The 25,568-nt window shown below is 34.4% G+C and overlaps 3 protein-coding genes and 1 non-coding gene across 4 annotated transcripts; 2 read left to right on the top strand and 2 right to left on the bottom strand.

Moving 5' to 3' along the window:
• Positions 1-568: 568 nt before the first annotated feature.
• Positions 569-6,778, top strand: Cp190 (centrosome-associated zinc finger protein CP190). Its single transcript, XM_089641450.1, has 2 exons — positions 569-843; positions 1,039-6,778. Exon 2 carries the CDS (start codon positions 1,108-1,110, stop codon positions 5,203-5,205), a length of 4,098 nt encoding a protein of 1,365 aa, XP_089497576.1. The 5' UTR covers positions 569-843; positions 1,039-1,107; the 3' UTR covers positions 5,206-6,778.
• Positions 6,779-9,107: 2,329 nt separating this feature from the next.
• l(3)neo43 (cytochrome c oxidase assembly protein COX16 homolog l(3)neo43) lies at positions 9,108-10,811 on the bottom strand. The gene is made up of 2 exons (XM_089644638.1): positions 10,611-10,811; positions 9,108-10,464 (listed from the first exon to the last, which is right to left on the bottom strand). Exons 1-2 carry the CDS (start codon positions 10,730-10,732, stop codon positions 10,290-10,292), a joined length of 297 nt encoding a protein of 98 aa, XP_089500764.1. The 5' UTR covers positions 10,733-10,811; the 3' UTR covers positions 9,108-10,289.
• Positions 10,812-15,964: 5,153 nt separating this feature from the next.
• ear (ENL/AF9-related super elongation complex transcription factor) lies at positions 15,965-22,486 on the top strand. Its single transcript, XM_089641439.1, has 3 exons — positions 15,965-16,129; positions 16,407-16,608; positions 16,951-22,486. The coding sequence occupies exons 2-3, from the start codon at positions 16,428-16,430 to the stop codon at positions 19,212-19,214; spliced, it is 2,445 nt and encodes an 814-aa protein (XP_089497565.1). The 5' UTR covers positions 15,965-16,129; positions 16,407-16,427; the 3' UTR covers positions 19,215-22,486.
• Positions 22,118-22,190, bottom strand: TRNAS-GGA (transfer RNA serine (anticodon GGA)). The gene has a single exon. It is a non-coding gene; the product is annotated as a tRNA-Ser (tRNA).
• Positions 22,487-25,568: the final 3,082 nt, after the last annotated feature.

Genomic DNA, 25,568 nt, shown 5'->3' with positions numbered 1-25,568 from the left:
TCCACCCTAAGGTTGGTCCTAGGCCTTGGCTCCTCATACATGTGTTTATGGCACTAAACTTGATACATAGTCACATTTATTATAAAAATAACAGATTTGTAGTTATGGTGAAGCCAGAGATTGCTGGGGAGGGGGCAGGAGGGGGAAGCTACAAAATATACAGTTTTACATGCTTAACTTTGTACTAGCTACCAGATCTGAACAGCCAGATTCTTCCAAACATTCTCTATCTTTACTCTAACCTTTCCCTAGTATATGTCGCCTCTCATCCCTTAATATTTGGTACGTCGCAGTCCCACCCCACAGGTAGTTGGAAAATATCATTAAAAAATCTGTTATTATATGTTTCTCTGAACAACGAAATCATATTATTGTCGATTAAGCGGCATCTAATTTCCATTTCTCAAACCAGATTTTTATTCAAATTAAATTTACAATAAAATTGCATTACGAAACCGTTGGATCAATACTTATGCACATCAAAAGGTTCAAAAAAACTCTCGTAGATGGCGATAACTTATACTTGCTACGTTGCTACTACCAGAGTCAGATAAGTATATTTCGGAAACACGTTAATATCGCATATTTTTACATTTGCTTTTGATTTTATTCAAAATAAATTTTATTCAAACTTTTTCTCTCCATTTAAATTTTATTGAATTTAATTTTATGAACTGACTTTTGACAAATAGAAGCTAATATGACTATATTATGTTTTCGTAATCACAAACGCTTCCATTTTGATCGCCATCTTTCGGTTTGCTTTCACACGTCTACTTTCGCTAAACGAGACAAAATGAAGTACGTTGACAGTGATGAGGTTTCGTAGTATCATACGTAAAGGTCGGTAATTTATATTTTTTTTACTATTTGATTATCATAGAACCCTTCTTTACTTTTGAATTTCAGCTTTATCGTTAGGATCTGTTTTCTCCCAAATACACCCGAAGCCGCTAGGCTGGGTTTTGCATCTTCCGCATAATTAAGTTTATTATATTGTATAGCTAACTAGTTAATATTATGAAACTTTCTTTAAAGGTTCTCGATGCTGATGACGTTTGATATAGGAATTTCGTTTTAGACGATAATATACGTCAAAGAATCAAGATGTCAACAACTAAGCAAGTAAAAGTTGACAACTGGGGAGTTTTCTTCCTTCAGCGTCTGAAGCATTTCTTTAACAGAACGGACTATTGCGACTTGACTTTACAATTTCAAGATTATGCCCAGTTGAAAGTCCATCGACTTGTTCTTAATGCCTGCACAGAGTACTTTGAACTTTTGGAGAGAACGTGTGAGATGTACGACGATTGCTTGGTGATGCCGGACGACCTACAAGTCGATGTGGTCGTTCCGATAGTAAATTTTATGTACACGGGGCAGCTGGAGTATGAATTCAGTCTCTACGACCGTCTGTATTCCACCGCGCAAATAATGAACATGACCGTTCTGACCAAGCTCCTCGACGCCCAGAAGGCAGAGTCGACTCCTTCTCCGGGAAACATCATCTTAATGAACGACCAAATTGACAAGAAGCTCAACAACAAACCTACGAATGCAGACCTCAGCAACTTCTCCAAGAAGAGGTTAATGAATCGGCGCCAGTACGGCCCGGGCCCCGGGCTGAAGATGGAACCTTCCAGTAAAGTGTTTCCCTCCCCGAGAACCAAATCCAAGTTTGACACCCCCCGTCCCACAAGATATGAAGTACCGGAGGAACTAGAAAATGAAGATATCTTCGAGTCTTCCTTTGCCGATATTTCCTATGAAAGTCGACCGTTAATGAAACCGGCTAAGAATCGAGATGCGCAAGGATCGGTGAGATCCCAGAATATATATGATGAAGCTTCTTGCTCCAGGAAATTTGAAGAACTCCAGCGCGGGACTTCCTACAAGAGGCCGCGCTCCTCGTCCTCCGACAATCCGGATGGCAAGCACATAGATCTAGACCAAGTCAATGAATTTGCATACCAACAGAAGCTGCGTTCCGAGTATATAGCTCAGGATGATCAATCCGATGATGATATGTTTGAGTCTTTAAATATTGAGTATGAAAATAAAGACCCTTTGAGCCAAAGTCTGGTCAAAGAGGATTCTAACCTCCTTTTCAGTCAAATCAACGATAACTCTCAGAGTAAAGGTTCCAAGTCCGTGGCTCCCAAAGACTCCCGGGCCACATTCAACCATGCCAAAATCATCAGCGAAGTTTTAAAGAAGTATCCGCATCTCGTTAAGAATAATAAGAATATTAAATTAAAAATAATGTCCGGAGCGAATAAGGCTCAATTGAGCCCTAAGAATTCTCTTAAATCCTTCACGCCCCCTCAATCCAAAAAGTTTGCTCACAACTCTTCCATGAAAGGTTCTCAGGATGACGGGGATATTAAACCGGAATGGACGTATATCAGCAAGAACATGAACTCGGAGGCCATGGCCAAACTGGTCTCCCTGGGTGCGGGCAACACAACGGGACCGTGGTTATGCCTCATGTGCGGGACGCCCGGCAAGGCCCTAAACTTCTCCACCTACCACAACTACTACCAACACATGGTGATGGTGCACAAGGAGAAGATCTCGGCCAACATCTGTGAATACTGCGGCTACAAGTCCGGCAAGAGAAACCACCTCTTGCACCACCTGTACACCAAGCACGACGTGCCCCCGCCCTCCACACACAGCTTTCCCAAGTGCAACCAGTGCTCTTACATCGCGCTCACAGAAGCTTTCCTCATCAAACACAAGCTGTCCCACTTGGACAACAGGGAGTTCTCTTGCAACGTTTGCAACGCCATGTTCCGCACCAGATCTCAGATGCTCTTCCACATCCAAGTTTCTGGACACAAGATCAGTCCCGACAGAAAGGCCTCCAATCAATGTGTCTATTGCAACAAAATATTCTTAAGAGAAACTAATCTGTACACTCACTTGAAACTGGCTCACAAAGAATTAGCAAGAAAAGATGGAATTATAGACAATTCTGACGAAGAAATCTACGACGATGAAATCAATTACGCTGATAGCGGGCAAGGGAAGTATGCGCAAGAGAAGCATGTCCAAATTAAAGAAGAATATGATGGAAAAATTCAAATAATTTCTAATAATGTTATTAATAAGCGAAACAACAGAACTATGCAGAAAGTTTTGAATTCCCAGCTTATTAACAAAAATGCTATTGAACAAGTCAGGAAGGCCTACACTTCCCCTGTGCGGAAACTCAACAGGGCAGAGTCATCCAGCATGATGCATATGATGGACCAAAGCTCAGAAGCGGAAGCTTCAGCAAGTGTTTCTAGTGGAAGTCTGGGACTCGTAGATCGTATCGTTGTATTGAATGATACGGAATACATTCTTCAGTCGGGCCAAGGCGATACCATTGAACAGACAATAGGTCATGTTCAGGTGGGGAATGAAGAGCTCATCCTTTCCAATCTACCTGGGGATGAATATGAGAATCCTCCAGAGATCAGCAGACCCCAACAGGTTTGTACTCCTCAATTAGTAGCCGCCAAAACATTCAAGCCGGCGCCAAAAAGCGCACCCGTGAGAAGCTACCTTCATAGCCAAAACCAACCTATTCAAATAGTCGTGTCTGGGAACCAACAGTTTAAATCAATCGCTACAACGGCGCCCCTAATGTACGCCACAAGTAGCAACTCCAGTACTGTAGATTCCACTGTAAGATATTTACAGGCACCGCCAAACACAGTTCAACTTCAAAGTACGTCTCAAGGTAACGTCATGCTTCTCCAGGATCAGGACTTTATGAGCGAAGCAATGCCTGCAGACGGTTCCAACATCGTCGTAGTGTACAGTCACCCGATGGGAGAGGGAGATCAAAGTCAATTTACCGAGGTCCATGAACATGAATTTGTAAATTTGGGTGATAATCTGCAAGATCAGGAAATTGAATCACACATCGATAATGCTGAGCCAGTGGGAACAGAATCGGAGGTTATCCTATCTGAACAAGGAATTGTTCATGAGACTGTGGAAACTTGGCAAGAGGACACTATCGAAACTACACAGGAACAAACCGAGAAAGGAGATGTAATGGAAGAAGTGCAGTGTTCAGAAGACGTGCTTATTCACCAGGAGATTCCATTGACTGAAGATGACAAGGTCACCACTTCTGAAGATTTATCTTCTGAAGTGCATATTGAAAGTAGTGACCCCCTGGCAGATACGCATACTATCACTTTGGAACCCAATGAAGTTATCATTTCAGAGCAAGAGGTGGAAAATCATATATCTTCTGAAACTGACACGGATGAACAGCATAACGTCATTGCAGACGACAGCTTAAATGCTAATATTGAAGAAGTATCTTCAAGCGTAGACCAAGAAAGTATAGAAGAACCACTCGGTGAACTCGGCACCACCGATCAAGATGAAATAGGGAATATAGACCAGCCAGATAACCTTATCGTGATAGAACCAGATGAAGCTATGGAAGTAGGGCATGATGATTCCAGTGTTATGGATAATGAAGTTTCCGTAGAAGCGGTAGAAGTCGACGAAACCATTGAACATGAAGGAATCATTGAACCAGAAGGAATTTTAGAACACGAAGGAACCATTGAACCAGAAGCAATTATCGAACACGAAGGAACCATTGAACATATAGAGAAACTTGCTTCCGAGTGGTCTGATGACGAAACGTCCCAAAACAAAGTTTGTAGCCAGGATTTGAACAAGTCTGACTTGGGAAAGGAAGAATTATTGATGGATCCATCCATGGAAGTAGAGGAATCAATCGAAAATATTGAAAAAGAAGTTCAAAAACATATTTTACAAAAGGAGAGAGAAGCGGAGTCTAAATCAGCATCGCCGTCAGCCGAACAAATTATCGAGGGCACTGAAAAATCATTAAATGAGGAAAGTGTCGAAGACATCCCAATTACTGAAAGTACGGAAGATGTACAATCAAATAATGATATTATTGAAGAAGTTGTTCAAAATAGTGAGAGTGAGATTTTAAGTGAAGAGCTGACGGAAGACAATGGCCACGATGTCCCCGAGGAGACACCGCCTTGCATCAGTTCTACCCTGAAGCAGAAGACTGTTGAGAAGATCTCCAACCTCTTGAATGACTGGGAAGACAATGACTCACAGCCGGAGGCCATGGAAGTGGATGGCAAGAAGGGTACTGTTGAACCCCCAAAAGACCCTATCCATAAGTTAGTAAGCGATTGGGATGACGAATAAGATAATTAACCCATTTTAAACTATTTCCTTTTTTAGCAGTGAATCTACAATAATTAATTAAACAAACATACATTATACATATTATCAGTGAATTTATTTTTCACTTGATTTTTATTAGTTTGAAGATAATTTTATATATCTTTATCCTTATACATATTATAAAATTCTATTTGGTAATAATAATAAAAATATTACCAAGCATGAATGAATGCATACTTTTGTTATATTTTTATGCACTTTCCAAATCGTTAGTATGAATTTATTATAAGTTGTATTATTCTCACATTCAATCTTATCACTAATACTAATTTCTTTATAAGTTTAAATAGCAGCATCAAGTTAGACATGTTCGCTTCAAACATAAACATGGCCAACTTGCCCACGTCCAGGCAACTCAGCTTGTTCTTTATCGCAGACGCCAAACATGCGCCAGCTGAATGCAAACTTGTTTTTTTTAATTGTCTTACCAGATAATGTGTTTATATCTATATATATAAGTAGTTTCCCCAGAATAGCTACTTATATTCTGAGAAATAATTTTGTAATAGGATACACCGGCGAACAAGAAGTAAAAGCTTGATATATGTATATATATTATCATAATCACATTTCTTTTTAGGAGTTATTAAAACTGGTAATGGTTATTACTTTAATGATTTCAATCACCTAATTATTAAGTGTATAAAACTGTACTTTTATAAAATCCATGTGTTAAGAGCTAGGACCGTAATGACAGATTTTATAAATTACCACAATTACAAACCATTTGAAATATGTACCTCTTTGCGAAAATTTCCTATTGCAAGTCCATTGCTAAGGCCAATTCTTTTAGATTGTAATACATATTATATTTGAACAATAATGGATAAATGATTATCTTCTAGCAAATCATTAATAAGCTAATCAATCATTCTAATTATATTGTTAATTGAGTATCATTTTGAAATCACTGCTTTCAAATAAATTATTAATGTTATTCCAGTATATCAGCCCTCCACACTAGTGATCAAATTCATGTAAAGTTGTCAAAAAATGTGAGATTGAAGATTTATATAATATATGTACCTGCATTAAGATCATTTTTCTTTCATATTTTCAAAAGATATTACGCATAATGAACCTCTTAATTCAGATTAACCTCTTAATACAGTTGGCTCTCCGCTCATAATAGCCGGGAAATATTAAAAACTTAATAATATAAACATAAACTCAATAATATTGTGAACATAAATTAAAGCATAGAAACGGATTGAAAAATTTTTCTATGTTGAAGTAACAATGTTTCATTTTTTCTGATTAATTAATTGGATCTTTGCTTGCTTTTTGATTGAAGCTTGGTTCTTCAGTTGAATCTAAGATTTGTTTTATACTTAACAAGAATTTGATGGCTAGTGTGGAGGGTTGTAAAGGAAAAGGTGCCTGCGTTTTTATACCATTCATCACAGTTGTATAGATTATTATTTAAATCAATATAATAAACTTAGAAGTAGCTTTTTATCTGCACATGAATTTGTATTGTTTCGAAAATGGAAAAAATTAAGGTTATATGTATATATAGAATATTATCAAAAGATGTTTGTTTGTTATTTCGACCATACCTATTCCCAAAGTTCATAGTAAATATATACTTAACAAGGTTGGTTCATCGGGGGGGTAGAGCAGTGATTGGTTACAAAGTTGTGACATCGTTTATCATTTTCCATCGGGAGATTTGAATTTACAGCCATGCAAGTGGCTTCAAGCGACCCTGAATGCATTTGCAAATGATTTATTTATAAAACGTTGGTAATATTATACTATGTAATTATTATAAATTAATGTTTGGAATAAAAGGAAAAAATTCTAGCAATATTTTCAGTGTTATTTCTACATTGATGATGTAGACTCGAGGTTATTAGAACCTTGTACCTATAAAATATTGCTTTTGTAGGCATTCAGATTTTCAAATAAAAGTCTCATTTAGCAAACTAGATATCATGACGGGGAAAGTGTTGAGAATAATTTAATTCATACAAAGAGTCGCACAGGGTGGTAGATATTCTCAGTATCACCTTGGTGAAAGACCACCATTCAGATTTTGAAATGCTTTAGCCGTATTTTGTTACCATATGTGAATGAAGTTCCCTGACATACCTTTAACCACCTTTGGTTTGGAGCCCCAAAAGCCTTGACTCAATGTGGAAATGAGTGGTCCGTTTGATAAATTCCCCCGTCTTAGCAAACGGATTCCAATCTTTAGAGCACAGTCGTCAAGTATGAATGCTGTCCTTGTTCTGCTGGTATGCCAATGAAAGATGCTCCGAGGAACTAGTGTCATATATACATCCCTGATGCACACCCAACATTTATACTTGACATTATTTGTCTCATGAGAATGGGTCGTTTCTACAACACGTTTTTGAGTTTGGCTGTGAAAAGCATTTCGTGTTTCCTCCCTTCTACAACTATCTTGAAGAGACCCATGTTCACAACCTCATCTTTTCAAAAAGACCGCCCACACAGCATCCCCAAAAGATGACAGAGATTAGTTTCCTCGAGGACTTCTGTTTGGAGTTAAAGTTAAAAAAATACTTGTATCTTTATACATGTTCAAATTTGGCTTATTTGGGTATAATTGTTGTCTATTGACATACGGCTAAAGCCATTTCAGGCAACGTTTCGATTCTGAATGGTTGTCTTTCACCAAGGCGATACTGAGAATGTATACCACCCTGTGCGACTCTTTCCATGAATACTTTCCCTTCCATGATACCTCCTTTGCTAAATGAGACATTTATTTGAATGTCTACAAAAGCCGATGATATTGACCATACCCGTGGGGGTTACTTGACATTACATCACTTGACTTGCAATACAAGGGCATCAATATAAATCATGTGTATCTAATAGCCATTTTCTTAGATTATATTTGACTAGCAGTACAAATATTTATTTATTTTTATTGTCATTGGTAGTTTATTAAATATTTTGGGTACAATATAGTTTAGGGATCTTTCACTACACTTAGGAACCACTAAACCTTCATTTTGAGTGAATCTTGTATTATAAACTCTTTCCCTAAACAGGGAATCGGGAAATATAACATTACTTGACTTACAATATTATACAATAATATTCCTCTAACGGGTAAATCATTCAGAGACTTATATATTAATTTATTGTTACTTCTGTGCGTATATTTATGTATTAACAATTACAGTAATGTTTTATGTAACTTATATAAGTGTTTCAAGAATGTCCCCAAGAAGTTATTCCATATCGGATAATGGATTCAGCCAGAGATAAGCAGATTAATTTTAAAGTACCTGCATAAATTATTGAAATATTTTATTTTATAAATCCTACCCACAAAACAAACGATACTAATGTGTACAACCCATTTCATGCGGCCGTCAATAGTTACACCCAGATATACATATTTTTTGACAAAATCAATGGTTCCACATGAACAGGAATGAGCAACATTTTTATGTATGCAGTCAAATGTGTGCGTACATTGCGAAGGCATTATATTATATCTGGCATGTGGAGATTTTTTATGCATAATTTTAGTATTTTGGCATCTATTATGAGGCCTGCATCGTGAGATCATTTCAGTGGGGCTATAAAATCATGCTGCATAAGGATCATTGCAGTAATCAGGTATTTGTGTGATATTACAAGTGCGGTATTGTTTGCATACACAAAATGTCTAACAAATGAAAACAATTTTCTCATTATTGAAACATTTATGATATAAAAGGTTGGTCTTAAAATTGATCCCTTTGCAACACCTGTTGAGTATTATTTATTATAATATATTTTATTTTACTACATTTTTTGAGAATTTTTACTGTTATTTGTCGATCAATTTTTTTAATAAAACTAGCAGCTTTTCTTCGATTCTTATTGCCACCATTGTTTCTTTGTATCAATTAATATCAGTATCTGAAATTAGACGACCATGAATAGTAAATAAACCGGTATAATCAGCCAAATTGTCGAGGGGATGAACGCAACTGACTTGCAGGTCAGAAGGGATATGAAATAACATATCCAAAGTGATATAGACTTCATTTATTATTTAAAAGAAGAATTTGAACACTTATATTTGTACTTGTATTTTGCATCTCCTCTACTATTACCGACTTTCTTCAATATTTTTCATCAAGTACAAGCCATCCTCTAAAATATTTTGATTGAAAACACTATGCACCTTTTCAATCTGTTTATTTTTGACCGGACTTGACTTTTCAGACTAGTATGATAAGCTAAGGTATTTATAACATAATAATATATGCAAGGTGAAACTAAAAAACGCATTGCTAATGTATTAATAACATATTGATTTTTTGATAAATATACAGAAAATAAGGGACACGGTTAATATGCATTTAAATAGAAGACACTTTATATCAGTTAGATAACAATGAGAAATATTTCAGTTTCCGAAAATGGAAAAAATGCATTTTAATTGCCATTTTGTTAAAAAAATTGATAGTTTGACTTCTTTTCTTCACGCCTTGAAACACCAAAACGTGTTATCTGTGAAGTAAAAATTAGACACCAGATCTCGTGAGACGTGTACTAGGTAGCTGACAATTTGTGGAATTATTGAATTCGTAGAGTTATTGCCGGGTGGCAGACTGGTATAACATAGCAGTAACATTTCGTTTTTATCTTTACTTTTCTTCAGTGTTGTAGCGATATCCTTTGGTTCAACACGTTCTCCATTTTCGTTTCTACCTCCATTCCTGTTACAAATTATTTTTATAAAAAGATACATCATTGTGAAACACAATTTGGCACGCAAATCTGCTTTATGGAGTGGATCGATAAAAAAAAACCACCCGCAAACATTGTGTTAAAGGGTGTAAAAACTCTGTCCCCATTCTCCGTAGTTTTACGGATTTTTGTTGTTAATTACATTTTAAATAGTTGAAATTACATATTTATTTATTTACATATTAATTAACCTTTTTTTGAGACAGACTACGTAAAAATGAAATTAATGCATCTGTGCTTTATACATAACATTATTTTTTACTAATAAAAACCTAATTTTTCTATTTGAACACAAATTAAAATAAACAATATTTTATAAATCAATTGACTTCATTTTCATCATAGGGCCGTGGAATCCGGACTTGTTTCCAGTTGTCGATATCTGTTTCCTTTATTTTCTCATATTCTGATTCCAATGTGACTTCTCCGGGTTTCTTCATTCCAATATTTCTTCTTTCCTCTTCTGTCATCAAACTTTTTTGTGAATATTCATATCTAAATAATAAAATAGAAATGTGATCGCTTAAAAATAATGTCCACACACACAATATTTCATGTTTTATGTCGTAAATTACAATGACAAATGAATATAAATAGCGTAAACTTTTCGAAACATGCCGAAGTGTGAAATTTAACCTCACCTTAGATTAGTAAACTGTTTTAAAACGAATGATGCTCCAACTACAAGTATTAAAAATGGCACAGCTAATTTTATGAATTTCTTTTTTGATAATTGTTTGATTTTTACCATAAAGCCTTCCATTATACAATAACTTTAGTAAAGTTCAATCGCTCTTTTCAATTCCCATGACAATATCCATACCATACAATTATACAATATCTGTCAGATGTCATTTCAATTTCATAGATAATTTTTGTATTTTGGTTTTCATTTCAGAGATTTCTAGTGATGGGAATGATCGAAATATTTATATAATCGATTTTTTTTAACCGAAACATCAAAAGAATCGAATGATCCATTCGAATGAATCGCTCGGAGTGCGGGAGCAATAGCTACGGACAGGGGCAAAAAATTTTCCGTCGAGGGGGGGGGGGTAGGATTCTAAAATAGAAACTCGAATATCAAGACTATTCCTATCGTAAAAAAAATTGTTTGCATATTCCGGTTGTAATTTATTTTCATTAGTATGGCAATATTTTTGGTAAGCAGGTACTAGCGAAATTTCAATCACTAATTTTCATTCCTGGCAATGATTCCCTTGTTGTCTGCTAGTAACATTAGAATTATTCCTGTTAGCCACGAATTTCAAATATGTATGCATATGCAATTAACATTTTTATAAATAATTAATAAGATTCGAATATCTACATACGTACAATTTAAATAAATTATTATACAAGTTTTTTTAAGTACAATTAAGTAAATAAAGTTATTTTACTACAGAAAGCGTTTCATTTTAATTACTAACTAAGAGACACCGATGTTAATTTCAAATAAATTAAATATATTTGTTCGTAGCATAGGTAGCAGATATATTATGTTTATATGAACGAACACATGTCACTTGATGAGTTTAATATATACTGAATATTGTATACTGCCCGAAGAAGCTACGGTTGTAGTGAAACCCGATCAGCATTAAATAAAAAAATGGTGTTTGCTAAGTTATTGGTTTATTTTATTTTAAATATACACTACCCGAATGTCCCGAATAGATGATACATAACCTAAAAATAACATAGGTAGGTATTAAACCTTCAATTGTGAAAAACTATCACCATGAAAATCTTTTACACATAAACTATACCTACTGGAAACGTAAATCGTCACCTAAAAGTATTAATTCATAATTTACAATTCACACACGAGGTTGATTATAACATCAACACGCTTCAGTAGGCAGCCAACAATGTACTTATAAAATATTTCGTTTGTCAAGCAATCTGAGATATTTTGACATCTCGAAATATAACCTCTCGAATGTGAGAATCGATTTGCGTTTTCGAACGAATTCTGACAGTTTGAAAACGATTGTCTCGGACTGAACATTCGAATGATTTGACATTTCAGAGCGATTGTCTCGATTTCACTTTCGATGACATTTGAAAACGATTATTTCGGACCGTGCATTCGAATTAATTCTGACCAATCACACCGCTTGGCTGGCATCGATTATTTCTGACCAATCACAGCGACGACTTTCGATGACGTTTCAAAACGATTGTCTCGGAGTTGCATTCGAATTAATTCTGACAATGAATCGAGATATTTCGAATGGTAAAAAAGATCGAGTAAACCATCGATGATTCATCGATTCCGCCCATCGCTAGAGATTTCATAATGTCGTCAGTCTTCAGTTATTATTATTTTTATATCTTTAAATGGCTTTTACATAAAAAAAATATATCGTGACCTACGCATGATATAAAACGTAAGGCGGACTACGTTTTGACAGAAAATATGAAAGACTCATTATTGACAGTGACTGACATAAATAAACCACTCTCGTGACTGACTACTGCTACTGGCCACGATTGTGATGATAATTATTGACTGACATGGCTGAGCGTATCAAAGTCCTTTTTTACATTTCGTATGTGTGTAAATTTGTTTCTACGGTCCGTTTCAAGATGGTGGCCGTTGTAAAGGTTCAGTAAAGATTATTTGTTCTAGATCGTCGTGTGTATTTGAACGTTCTATTTCGATGATTTTTTTTCAAAATTAAGGTACCTACCTGTGATGTTTCTTTTATATTAATTATTACAGCGTGTCACAGTTGAATACAAGAATAGTAAAATACCTATAATATATATATATATATATATATATATATATATATATATATATATATATTAATTATGTATAATAACCAGAGATGTACTTTATTTGAAATAAATCCATTTCAAATGGAAATGCAAAATGCAAAATGGGTATTTTCCATTTTGCATTTTAAATGCTTTTCTAAAAACCATTTTGCATTTTGCATTTTAAATGCTTTTCTCAATGCATTTTCCATTTTAAATGCTTTTTGCAACATTCTTCCTGCAATCTCCACTCATCTTTTTTTCATAAGCCCCAAATATCAGTCGGTCCTCAACCTCACTATGAGAGATAATTTACATTTGTCAAGTTGCTCCCTGGTAGAAGCCCTGGCAATTGAGTGATACCATTACAAAAAATACTGATTCAAATACTGAACATGGGGCCATGACGCTGTAATATTAAATGTTAGATAGCAGTTTCTATGTTTTTACGTTGGCAACATTTGTCCCGCGCAAATTTTTTGTGGTTTATAAACCGTAGTCGTGGCATTTTTTGATTTACCATCATGTAATATGTCTGTTCTACATTGATGTCCATTATTAAATGACAAAACTGTTTAAAAATTCTAAAATTATTTTAATTGTTCGACCTGAGAAACCATTTTGCATTTTCAATGCATTTTGAAAATAGGTATTTTGCATTTTGCATTTGAAATGCTTTTCTAAAAACCATTTTGCATTTTCAAATGGAAAAGTTTTGACCCATTTCCATTTTGCATTTCAAATGGTTTTGGGTACCCATTTTGCACATCTCTGATAATAACACACTTCATTCGCAAAATCCAATTCGAGGAAATGGATTTTGTTTCCTTTTAAATATATATATTTTTAGAGATTTTCTATATATTTGTCACCACACTCCAACTTTAAATTTTTTTATCTGAAAATAAAGCCTACTTTTGTAATAAGACTCCATAAACTGAAGTTAATGTCAGTGTTTAGCCATTTAATGATTTTTATTTGTAAAAAAATTATGTATTTTACTATATGTTTTCTTTCTTCATTATCGCACAAACAAACACAAACACACACGGGCGTTTAAAAAGAATGTATCATACTATATTAAAATGCAACTTATATTTACATATATTTTTAAAACTTAAATGCACTTTACCAAATTTGCGTACTTATATCATTATAAAATCATTTTTAAATGCAATTTCAAAAAACAATTAAAGCAAACAAATCCCAGTATTAGAAATTATTGAGGATCAACTCACAACCATCTCATATGAACTAATAATTCTTCATCCAATCTATCAATTTGTGGATCGGCACAAATTAATATATTTTTTTAAATTCAGGAAAAACTTTATTAGAAATGAACTCTCACACTCTTGTCGGAGAAAAATTCAATGAACAGTTTTTCTTCTATCTCTAATAGGTACCGAGATAAAGACGTACAAATGCAAAACAGGTTAATTGCACGACTAGGTTTGGTTTTTCGTGAATTTCAGTGCAACTTTATAAAAAAAATTACTAAAAAACTATAGGTAGGTATAGTGTTTTAAACTTTCTTGGAATTTATTATTATTTATAGAAATTTTATATCTTGAAATTAGTAGTGCGGGCGCAATAACAATATATAAACAAATTTCACCAGCTAAATTTCGTCTGATTATAACTAGTTATTAAAAACTAAACAAAACAGGAAATTGGATTTCACACCTATTGTACTGCTTTACCGCGAGTCCACATTTCCTGAGAATATTTTTTCGTTTTCTTAGCTTGGTTACATTATTTGTTTTTGTTTTTACTCCCCATTTTCAATTATGGACATATAAAAACTCATTATTAGTATTTATAAACACAAACAAAATGCATTTTTCCATGAGAAATAAATCATTAACTCAGTTAAATACAGAATAAAAACATCAATTTACAAGTAGTATTTTGAGATTTAAAAAATGAATCTGTAAAAAACGAAGTTTTTTTTGCTGTAAATACATCTGTTTTTATTAATAAATATGTATATAGATTTTATTGAATAATAAATCTTTCTCCCCAGGGACTGGAGTCAACCACGCTAACATCTGAGCCAAATCCCAATTTGGTAGGACCGACATTTATTGCGTATACTGTAATGTCATCCAATTTCAGAGAAATGCGTATATGTCCACTTCTGTGTCACCAAAATGCATTATCATCGACAACGAGTATATCTGTCGAGTTTCAGCTCGATTGGATGTCTGGTAGTTCGTACATACTTTCAAGAAAACGAAAGTGAATTTCAAAAAGATTTATGAAAAGGTATAATATTTTGGTCACGAAAAATAATAATATCAGAAAAAAACACAAGCTTACCCTCACGGTTTGAGAACTAAAAATGCTCCTAGCTAAAAGTCACCAGGAAAGAAACCGTTAAAAATACTGGCACAGATCTGACGTCTGTTCGTTGCCACTCTCAGCGGGTGGTTCATTTATGCTCAGCGGGCTTCTGAAGAAATACTAGAATTCAATACAAAGTTTCATTCAAAAAATTATTACGTAAGCGCCAAAGTGTATTTTAATTTTTTATGAATTATTTAATAAAAACGGAAAAAAGTTAATCAAGTCAAGTGGTAGCAAATAAACATAGCCATAACAGAGATTCTTTTTAAAGTTGTTTCTTATGTTTGTTTACGCTTATATTTTGCATGAAGTAATTAACAATTTAATTTTAATTCTGATCAAGCCAAGCGATAGAACAAACTTCAATGTATCCATATTATATTTTTGGTATTAATAACCTATACCGATCGGTAGTAAAGATTAATCTAAATAGTGCTTTCACTTATAGTTTCACCTTAAGTTGGCACATAGGTGTGTATTTTCTCACTAAGATTTTTGGGGAGATTTATTAAATAAGAGAAAATTAGAAACACATTTTTAAAAGTGAGGTTTATCGTTCTCAGAACTTCAAGTTATTACCTGTTGACAATGATATGCCGAAGACACAAAATCACATTTCATGAAAACAATAATTTACTACCACAAAAAGATGAATATTTGTACATGGAAATCACTTGGTTTTATGAATGGAAAAAAAATAAAGTCTTGTTGTAATATGGAAATATTAATAAAATTATATGTAATTGTAAACATGCTATTTTTAAACTATTTCAATCTGCTTTATGTGGTGCTTTTATATTCTTTATAATAATATAAGGTTTCAAAATATTCCAACATTTGGATATGGCAACACCGGTCAGTTTGTTTAGGAACGGAATTTATCACCAGAGGCGCCAATAGTTGTATGAGAATAATCATGGCCGATCAAAATATCGCGATATCTCTTCATAAAAACTGAAAATATTTCAACTAATAAGTTAAAAACTGAACATTGTGTATGATTGACCAAATTTTCACGAGTGTAAGTGTTTCCGAAATCTAAAGGGTGAGTGTTTCAAATTAAATTAGAATTAGGTATTGATAATAATCTCCGTCTTAGGATTTTACGATTGTTGAGATGTAAACATTCTATGAAATACAATCTGTTTATTTTTACTGATCTGTGTCAATCCTTCGGGATTGAGCGAATATTATCCATTCATTGATTAGTGGCAGGTACTACTATTACGTGATGTTTTGAAACATCGCGTTCGTTACCAACAACATCTAATATTTTGGTCAATTTCTATTTTCATTTAATTTTGTGTTTTTCTTCTTTTCAGGATAACAAATAGCCTATCATAATGTCTATAAAGGTGAATTTTGAAATAGGACACGAAGCTTCTATCAGAACTAAAAGGACTCCGGAGGGATTTACCCATGATTGGGAGGTATTTGTCAGAGGTGTTGAAAATGCAGATATCAGCCAGTTTGTTGATAAAATAGTTTTTCAACTGCATGAGACGTTTCCAAAACCAAAACGAGGTAAATACTAACGATCCATAATTAAGCTTCATTAATACAACAAGGTGTCTTTATGTTATCTTCTAATTGAGAAAAGTTGTGTAAAAAAGTGTTCAGGGTCCTTTGCTAGGTTCCACTGCTTTTTGTTTACATTGCATATTTTCAAATATTAGAAGTATTAGTACCTATCTAAGAACTCCTTATGAATATCGTTTTATTTGTAATTCTAAAAATAAAGCAATACATACAATGTAAATGTAACAATGTTTTTGACAAAATAAGAGGTAATTTTTTGTTTGTTGTTTGATCCCCCCATATCTGTGTAAGATGTACCAGTTCATAAAATAATGTTTATATTTACAGTTACAAAGGAACCTCCATACTGTGTGAAGGAATCAGGGTACGCCGGCTTCAACCTGCCCATTGAGATTTATCTGAAGAACCGAGATGAGCCCAAGAAGATCCGGTTCAACTATGACCTGCACTTGCAGCAGTCAGGGCCCGCTATCATTAAGGTACAAAAAGAAAAATTTGTATTCCAAAGTCCATCAGAAGAATTTCGGCGCAAACTTCTCAAAGGAGGTGGCATGGTCGTCACCAACCCATTCTCCCTCCATGCCAACACGGACCAGGAGAGAAACAGCAGGGACTCTTTTACAGATGACAAACCTCAGCAGTTAATCGGGAAACCTAAACTCGGGGGGGACAGTTCCAAAAAACATAAATCTAAGGAGCACAGATCTGAAGATCTGCCCCGGCCTTCCAACAACTTTGTCAACCTGTTTGGTCCGCCCATTCACAAACCTTCCCGGATGTCCCCCAATCCGGAGAAACCGCCACTTCCCAAAGTCGAAAAGAAGGAGAAAGAAAAATCTCACTCTGAGAAAGACAAACAGAAAATCAAACATGACCTCAAAGAAAAAGAGCATAGGGAGGAGAAACCGAAGCTAGTTAAAGAGGAAAAGGAAAAATTCAGAGAAGAAAAAAGGTCTAAAGCTCACAAGGAAAGGGACACGGCCAAGGAAAAGAGTTCCAAGAGGGCGGCGGAAAGACCCCCCTCCCCCGCCCCTCCCCCCAAGAGGGTCGCACCCACCCCGCCGCCTCCCTCGCCCTCTAAGACCAACAGCTCCTTGGCCAAGGAGGAACCCAAACCAAACAAGTATAGTGTAGACTCAGTGGACAGCAAGAACAAGATGCCAGCCGCTAAAGCACCCGAAGCCAGTCTCCCCAAAATGGAAAAGAAACTTAAAAAGGATAAGAAGAGTCACGAAAAAGACAGGGAAAGTAAAAAAGAACACAAGAAGGAAAAGGAAGTCAAACTAATTGTTCCAGAAATCAAAGAAACAAAAATTAAAGAAGCAGTACCTGTTAAAGAAATCCCCCCCGTAAAAGAAAAAGCAGTTGTTAAACCTGAGAAACCATTCAACAAGTTGGCGCTGGAAAACTTTATCAAGAATCCGGCTGAGGCTGCAAAGTACCCTGATGGATCAAAGCACAAAGACAAAGGAGACAGAGAAAGAAAGCATAAGCATAAGAAGAAGGATAAGAAACGCGATGAATCCAGAGACAAAAATAAAGAGTCAGGCGGTAAAGAAAAAAAGCACAAAACAGATAAGCACTTGAATAAAGAAAAAATACTCACGGAGAATAAAGAGTCTCCGAGTGTGCCCGAGAAGGTGGATCCTAATACAATACCCCGGGAAATCGATAAAGTCACTCCCCTGCCTAAACTATTCAAGGAAAAAGATCGAAGCCTTCTCACCATCTCGCCAATTTCCATCGACACGAGTTCTCAATCCAGTTCCAAAAGTGCTTCCAAGACAAGTAAATCATCCAAAAACCCCCTGAGCTCAATGCTGGAAGAATTGAGCTCAAACAGCGAATCTGACATATCAGTCATGTCTGAAGATGAAGACGTATCATTAACTTCAGAAAATAATAGTAGATCTGCTAAATTACCTACTAAACCACCCGCCGAACCTTTAAAAATAGAGCTAGTTAAAAGTGTAATTCCAGAGATCCCCAAGATTGAAAAACCCCCCGTAGAGAAAGCCGAGAAGAGTGGCCAAGGGTCCAGCCATAAATCCGCTAAGAAAGATAAACCAAATAAGCACGAGTCTAAAGAAGAAAAGAAGCAACGCAAACGAAAGAGCAGTTCCAACATAGACGATCCCGAGAACAGTTCTAAAACTTCTAAAGTCGCTACTGAACTGATTGATACTGGATCCAAAAGTAAGCGTTCCGAAAACAGTGGGCTGCTGGAAACGGCCTCGCGATTGAAACCGGAACCTTCGCCACGCGTTAAAACCGACACCAAAGTTCAGGATGACGGAGTTTCAAGTAGCCTCAGTGACCATCCACTCAAGTGCGAGTCTCCCCTGAGCGAGGATGCCTCCCAGCTGGAGAGGAAGCAGATCTCTCCCGACTACATGATCCAACTCAAGGAGCTCCAGCACAGGATCATGACTATTCAGAGCAATGAGGAGTTGGAGAGGGTAGTGAACCTGATAGCTGAGACGGGGAAATATGAGGTTACCAAAAAGACATTTGACTTTGACCTTTGTCTCCTGGACCGCTCCACTGTGCAGCAGCTGCAAGACCTGATTGGATGTGAGTCTCGGGCGTAGTACTGACTGACCTTAGTACATAGTACCATCACATTCAATAGTAACAGTTGATCCTCAGCCCGCACTCATCGCGACAACCTTACATTTGACTATGACCTTTGTCTCCCGGATCGCTCCACTGTGCAGCAGCTGCAAGACCTGATTGGGTGTGAGTCTCGGGCATAGTGCTGACTGACCTTAGTACATAGTACCATCACATTCAATAGTAACAGTTGATCCTCAGCCCGCACTCGTCGCGACAACCTTACATTTGACTATGACCTTTGTCTCCCGGATCGCTCCACTGTGCAGCAGCTGCAAGACCTGATTGGGTGTGAGTCTCGGGCGTAGTGCTGACTGACCTTAGTACATAGTACCATCACATTCAATAGTAACAGTTGATCCTCAGCCCGCACTCGTCGTGACAACCTTACATTTGACTATGACCTTTGTCTCCCGGATCGCTCCACTGTGCAGCAGCTGCAAGACCTGATTGGGTGTGAGTCTCGGGCGTAGTGCTGACTGACCTTAGTACATAGTACCATCACATTCAATAGTAACAGTTGATCCTCAGCCCGCACTCGTCGCGACAACCTTACATTTGACTATGACCTTTGTCTCCCGGATCGCTCCACTGTGCAGCAGCTGCAAGACCTGATTGGGTGTGAGTCTCGGGCGTAGTGCTGACTGACCTTAGTACAAGTACTATCACATTCAATAGTAACAGTTAATCCTTAGCCTGTACTCATCGCGACCACTTTACATATTTTGTTTTTACATTTACATTTTAAAGATTCTTACAGTTATTTATACACCTAAGTTATAATAATATAAACTCAAAAGATGTTGTCCTGTGTCAGACAACTTATACCTAGATAATCTTTTATTTATGCGATTCTTTTCTTCCTAACAAACTATTTGTACTTAAAGTGTAAAGTGTCTCGACAAGCTAGCTTCGTATGATGTACATAATGTATATTTATATAATATTACGTATGTATTACTATTTCACTTCGTAAAGTTAAATAAAGATAGTCATTAGCATCTTAGAAAGAAGCTAATTTTGTATTGCTTAATTGGAGAATATTGTTACCTAAATTAGATATTAAAACATGTGTGAGTTGTACAATTTAATTTTTCTTGTCTATTTCTACTTAAATTGTAGGATGTTTTCATTTGGTCACATAAGAGTCGAATTCTCTTTACCTCATTTCACTGGAGAAAAGTATTAATAATATTGTTCTAATTTACATCTACTCAAGGTTTTTCATTTTAAAAAGATATATATTTATGTGAATACTGCACAAGAGTCCCAACTGCTCCCAACCATCTGGAGCCAGTGATACTATGACAACCTCAATTGGGGTATATGTGGGACTGAAAGTGGGGGGAAAGGTATTTGAATATAAGTATCTGAATAAAGGCATTTGAATTAACATCAATTTATTATCTCTTGCTCGTGTTTTGAAGAATCCTACCGATTTAGCTGTTTGTTTTGACAGATGAAATAAAAGTAGCAATTAACCTTATTTCGACATAGAGCAATCTTATTAATATCCATAAAGCGTTGCGTAGTGGTAATATTATTTATATTTCAACATGCCCTGCCCTGCCCGTGTTTTGCTTCATCTGTAAATCTATTAACCTTGATCAGTGCAAAATTTAGGATTTTTTTCTTTGTAGTTTTACCAGAAAGTATCCTGAAAAATTAAGATTAATATTTAAGAAATGCAATACTAGTTTTAAATACATAATATAATTTTTTCCAATGATAAAATGACTAATTAGTGCAATATGCAGATTTGCTATTTCATACTCAAAGCGCATCTCGATTTTATCACAAAATATAATAACGATAATTTGTTTCTAATATTAGATATTATTTTCAGACTTCTTCGTAATAATATTAAAATAAGTTCATACGAACGTTGCGTAAGCACAATCACATCAAACTGATATGTGAATTAATTAACCATAGCAATTTCTATAGCATTTATATAGCAAGGTGTCAATGGCAGGTAATCTGGAAGCTGGAATCAGTGGTTAACGCTGTTAGTCGGCTGGTGGTCATGCTAGCTGTCAATCAGTGTTTATTAAAATGTAATTGTAATTAAAATACCTCAATGTTGTATTGTGCCTTTGTGTTCCTCAAGAATGTCTGGACGTAGGTTTTCAAGTGGATTGTGCTATAAATAAAGTGAAAGTCTCAAGTTTTACAAAGGACCGGAAAAAAACTCGGGATGTATTGGGCCATTTATCAAATTTAGTCTTCAAGGGACCGAAAACTTCTTAAGCGAGTTTAATAAACATTATCTTCCGTATATGATGCCTCTGGAATCTGTTATAAGTACAGTCTAATTTGAGCAAAACAATATTTTAATAGGTAATAATATAAATCAAAAAACTTGAGTTACCTCACTGTTCAATTTTCTGCTTTTCAGAAACGCCACCAATCTGAAAACCGCAAAACTTATTTTATTCAGTTAAAAGTGTGTGTAGATACATACACGCTAATAGGAAAAAAACCTGAAATAAGTTGATCACACTAGCGCCGTTTGCTTCCAGATTTACCTGTCCTTTCCTTAGTTTGGACTGGTTTCTGTTTAAACATTAGATTTGCATAATGTAATAATAGTATAATGTATATTGTGGCCCGTGCCAAAATAAGATATTCATGAAGAACGAATTATTATTGATACTGTTACAATTACATCAATCAGGTATGCAAATATTGTATATAAATAGTATAATATGGGAATTGTCAATAAATATATATATAATGATGCAATGAAGATGTATTTAAAATATGAATTTGTTCTCAAATCACTATATTGTATTATATTATTAACTATTATTTTTATAAGCAATAATTGTTCGCCTGAAACACTCATCCACATTGAAAAAATCTCTTGATAAAAAATACATGACGCCAACGGGACTCGAACCCGTGTCCATTCGATTTCCGGTCGAAAGCTCTAACCACTGAGCTATGGCGGCTTATTTCTTACCCGAGAAAATATTCAATATATGCTAGTGTTTCATTCAACAATTACTGCTTTTTACATTTTTTCACCTGAGAACAACCAACTTTATTTATTTATTTTATTATTAACTAACTTATTTTATAGGTATTCTAGCATAATGCAGTATGTATATGTATATACACACAAAACATTAATTAATTTAAAATAATGGAGTATGTATGTAAACACAAAACATTAATTAATTCAAATAATGCAATTTATATGAACGCACAAAACATTCATTGATTTCAAATAATGCAGTATGTATGTACACACAAAACATTAATTGATTTCAAATTGTTTCTTCAAATAATTAAGTTTATTTCATTATTTATTAGCCAAGACATTTTGATACGAGTTGTAAATAATTTGTGGTTTTACTAGAAATATATTAAACTTGAAATAAGGAAAATTTAGCTCTAAATCTTAACATTGGATTGTGGGCAATTCTTTTATTGGTAGTTTTTGCAGTTTGTTTGTTTGTTTCCAAGTAAATAAGTGATTTGATTTATTTTTTTACATTCAAATAATGATCACTGATCTCATACATTTAAATCGATGTGATTATAAGGGTGGTCAATTTTTAGACTTGTAATTTCCTGTTAATTTTAATGTATTTTAAAAGGGGTTCAGGTTTGCATTTTCCATAAGTCGCCTGCTTTATTATAGCATTTTGGTAAATATTAACCTTCAATGATATCATAATATATTATATTTTAAACATTAACTTGGGAAAAAATTGAAACAAATATAAGTGTAATTTTATCCCCGTAATATATATTATAAAATTAAAATTTCACTAGATTAAAATATTATTTGAGCTGATATTTTTGTTCATAAGTCAGTGTAAGAATTTGATATGAAGCCGTGTTAAATGTCCAATCAAGGTCATAATAATAATAAAATTTCTGATTAGGTTTTTTTTTAATAATCAGTCATTACTAATTAATTACTCATTCAATATTTATTGCAAAAAAATATCTAAATACCAAACACAATCTTTTTACTAAGAAGATTGGAAGAAAACTTATTTTTACAGAGTAATAAGCATCAATATTAATTTGCAGGTTCAATTTAACGAAAATAACTACCTCAATATTTTGTATTCTTAGCTATTTGTTTCTCAATAAAAATGATGTACCTATTCAAGATCAAAATATCTTCGGTGAACAAGCAATTCCTTCCATATGACAACAATGAAAGAATTGATCAAATCTCAAAAATCAGTTGCATTTTATGTAGTATGGATGAGTTTCCTTGCATTTAGGTTATATTCATTGTTACAATTTCTTTTTGCATAGAATCGCTTGTTCAAAAAGAATGTTACTGTTTTATATCAGATATTGAAGTTGCCGAAGTCCCCAGGGTTGGCCAGGCCTTATGCAGCCTTTTCGAAATCATTACGTACACTCTTATTCTGAATGTCAAGTCTGCAAATTCTGCTTGAATTCTCGGAATAAAACTCTACATTTATTTTAAAAACATCCACACCGGGACACTCCTTAATAATATACAAAATATGTAGATTATTTGGCACCCAGTATTTAGTCATAAGTGAAATTTTATATTGAATTCCACCAAAAGTTCATTTTCGATCGAGTCTTGCTTGGTCAGTTTTAGATTTGCCGTGGATATGCTGAATAAGCTGAAATGCTTATTGTATTCCTATTCTCCTTATTTTTAAACACTGAAAGAATATTTTGTTGTATATTTGGTGTACCTAATATGGATAATGGATAGTCTGTTTATGCAATTCAAAATTTGTTGCGCATGTGTAATTTAAAAAAAATTAGATTGTTTATCTACAATTTGGAAGAATTTATGCTTTCTGGTTATGTTTCCCAATTCCGTCCTGCATTTTAAGCCCTAAGTTAAAAACTGCACCGGGCTTAAAATGCAGGAAAACTAAATTATTATGCAGCATATTTTTTCAAATAATTTTTATTTGAAAAAATATGCTGCTTAATAATTTAGTTTTCCTCGACTCGGAATTTTGTGTTTTTTCTCGCCTTGATTTATTTACTTGTGGCAGGTTAAAGAACTCTGCAAAGAATATGCATAAATTTCATAATATTTATTGTACTTTCTAAAACTTCAATAAACTGTTTTATTTATATTTTTTAAATTATCCCCATTTGATTAGGCGTAATCTTCTATGTTCAATGTTCAATTGATGTGTCGCAAAAATGAGCTCTTAGATATTTTAGTTAGGATAAATCATATGAAAAATTAACTTTTCTCCTTCTGGTAGAGGTAAGAGATGAACCTGTCTTCTCTTGTGATGGTCAAGAGTCGACTGAAAAAGCAGATTAGGTACGTTGTTAGTACATAAACCACAATATCAACAATAACAATGGTTTCAATTTAGGAAAGGAGTTAGACCCATTCTAAAAGGCACCAACAGTTGTGCTAATATTATTTGTGTGAATCCTTCAACTACTTAAAATAAATTCCATCCTCCGGACTAAAAAAACTAAAAACTGTATCTACAGGAAAAATAACTTCTTAATTAACCCTATTGTGCGACTGGCTACATTTGCAGTCCAGTGAAATGAGGTACCTTGAGGTGCACTGCAGTGTGAAGTGTGTTGAGCTAGGTTTTAGAAGATTTTAACATATTTTGTTAACTCTCCATGAAAATTCCAAAGTAAAATTTGATGTTGTAGAATCGTGCCTATTATTTGAAATCTAATTTGGCTTTGAGATATTTACAAGGGTTAATATGGATTTAAAGATAACCTTACTTGTTTTGGGGCCCCCGTGGGAAAATTACAAAACAATGTTTCTTCTCAAATTGAAAGAAGCGAGAGTTTTTCAATAGACAATCATCAAACCCTCAAATAATTATTGTCTTAGCATTATCTCAAATGCTCTTTGTAGTTCTGAAAATGACACAATGTCGATAAATTGGGTTCACTTTTGTACAGGTAGAGGTTAAAGATTAAAAAAATGTATCCTCCTGTCACCAAATTTTAAAAGGTTATAAGAGTTTTCTGTTTCAAAATTATTATAATGTATGATTAATTTGAAGTAGTGAACTAAACATACAATGCCTCTCTTGCACTTTGGGTAAGGTAGGTTGTTTTCAATTCATTTCCTTATTTGCCTTTTTCCATGCGTAAAATAAAATGAGTATCAGAACAGAACAGTATTGCTTTTATTTTATTGTTTCCTTTTTTTAATTTGTTTTATTTTATTGAAATAGTTATTCTAGTTTGTAGTGTTTTTTTTTCATTTTGTATTTTTCTTAATCATCAAATTATTTATTTGTTTGTTTTGTTTAGTATATCAGGCTTTAAGCAAAAATAAGTATGTTAGGAGAAAAAAATATTTGACCGTACTCAACTGCAAT

This window comes from Hesperophylax consimilis, chromosome 2 (assembly GCF_061612785.1).
Source record: "Hesperophylax consimilis isolate HC1 chromosome 2, BYU_Hcon_1.0, whole genome shotgun sequence".
Lineage (NCBI taxonomy): Eukaryota > Metazoa > Arthropoda > Insecta > Trichoptera > Limnephilidae > Hesperophylax > Hesperophylax consimilis.
The sequence above is the reverse complement of the archived record's forward strand: the minus strand, read 5'-3'. Positions and strand labels throughout refer to the sequence as shown.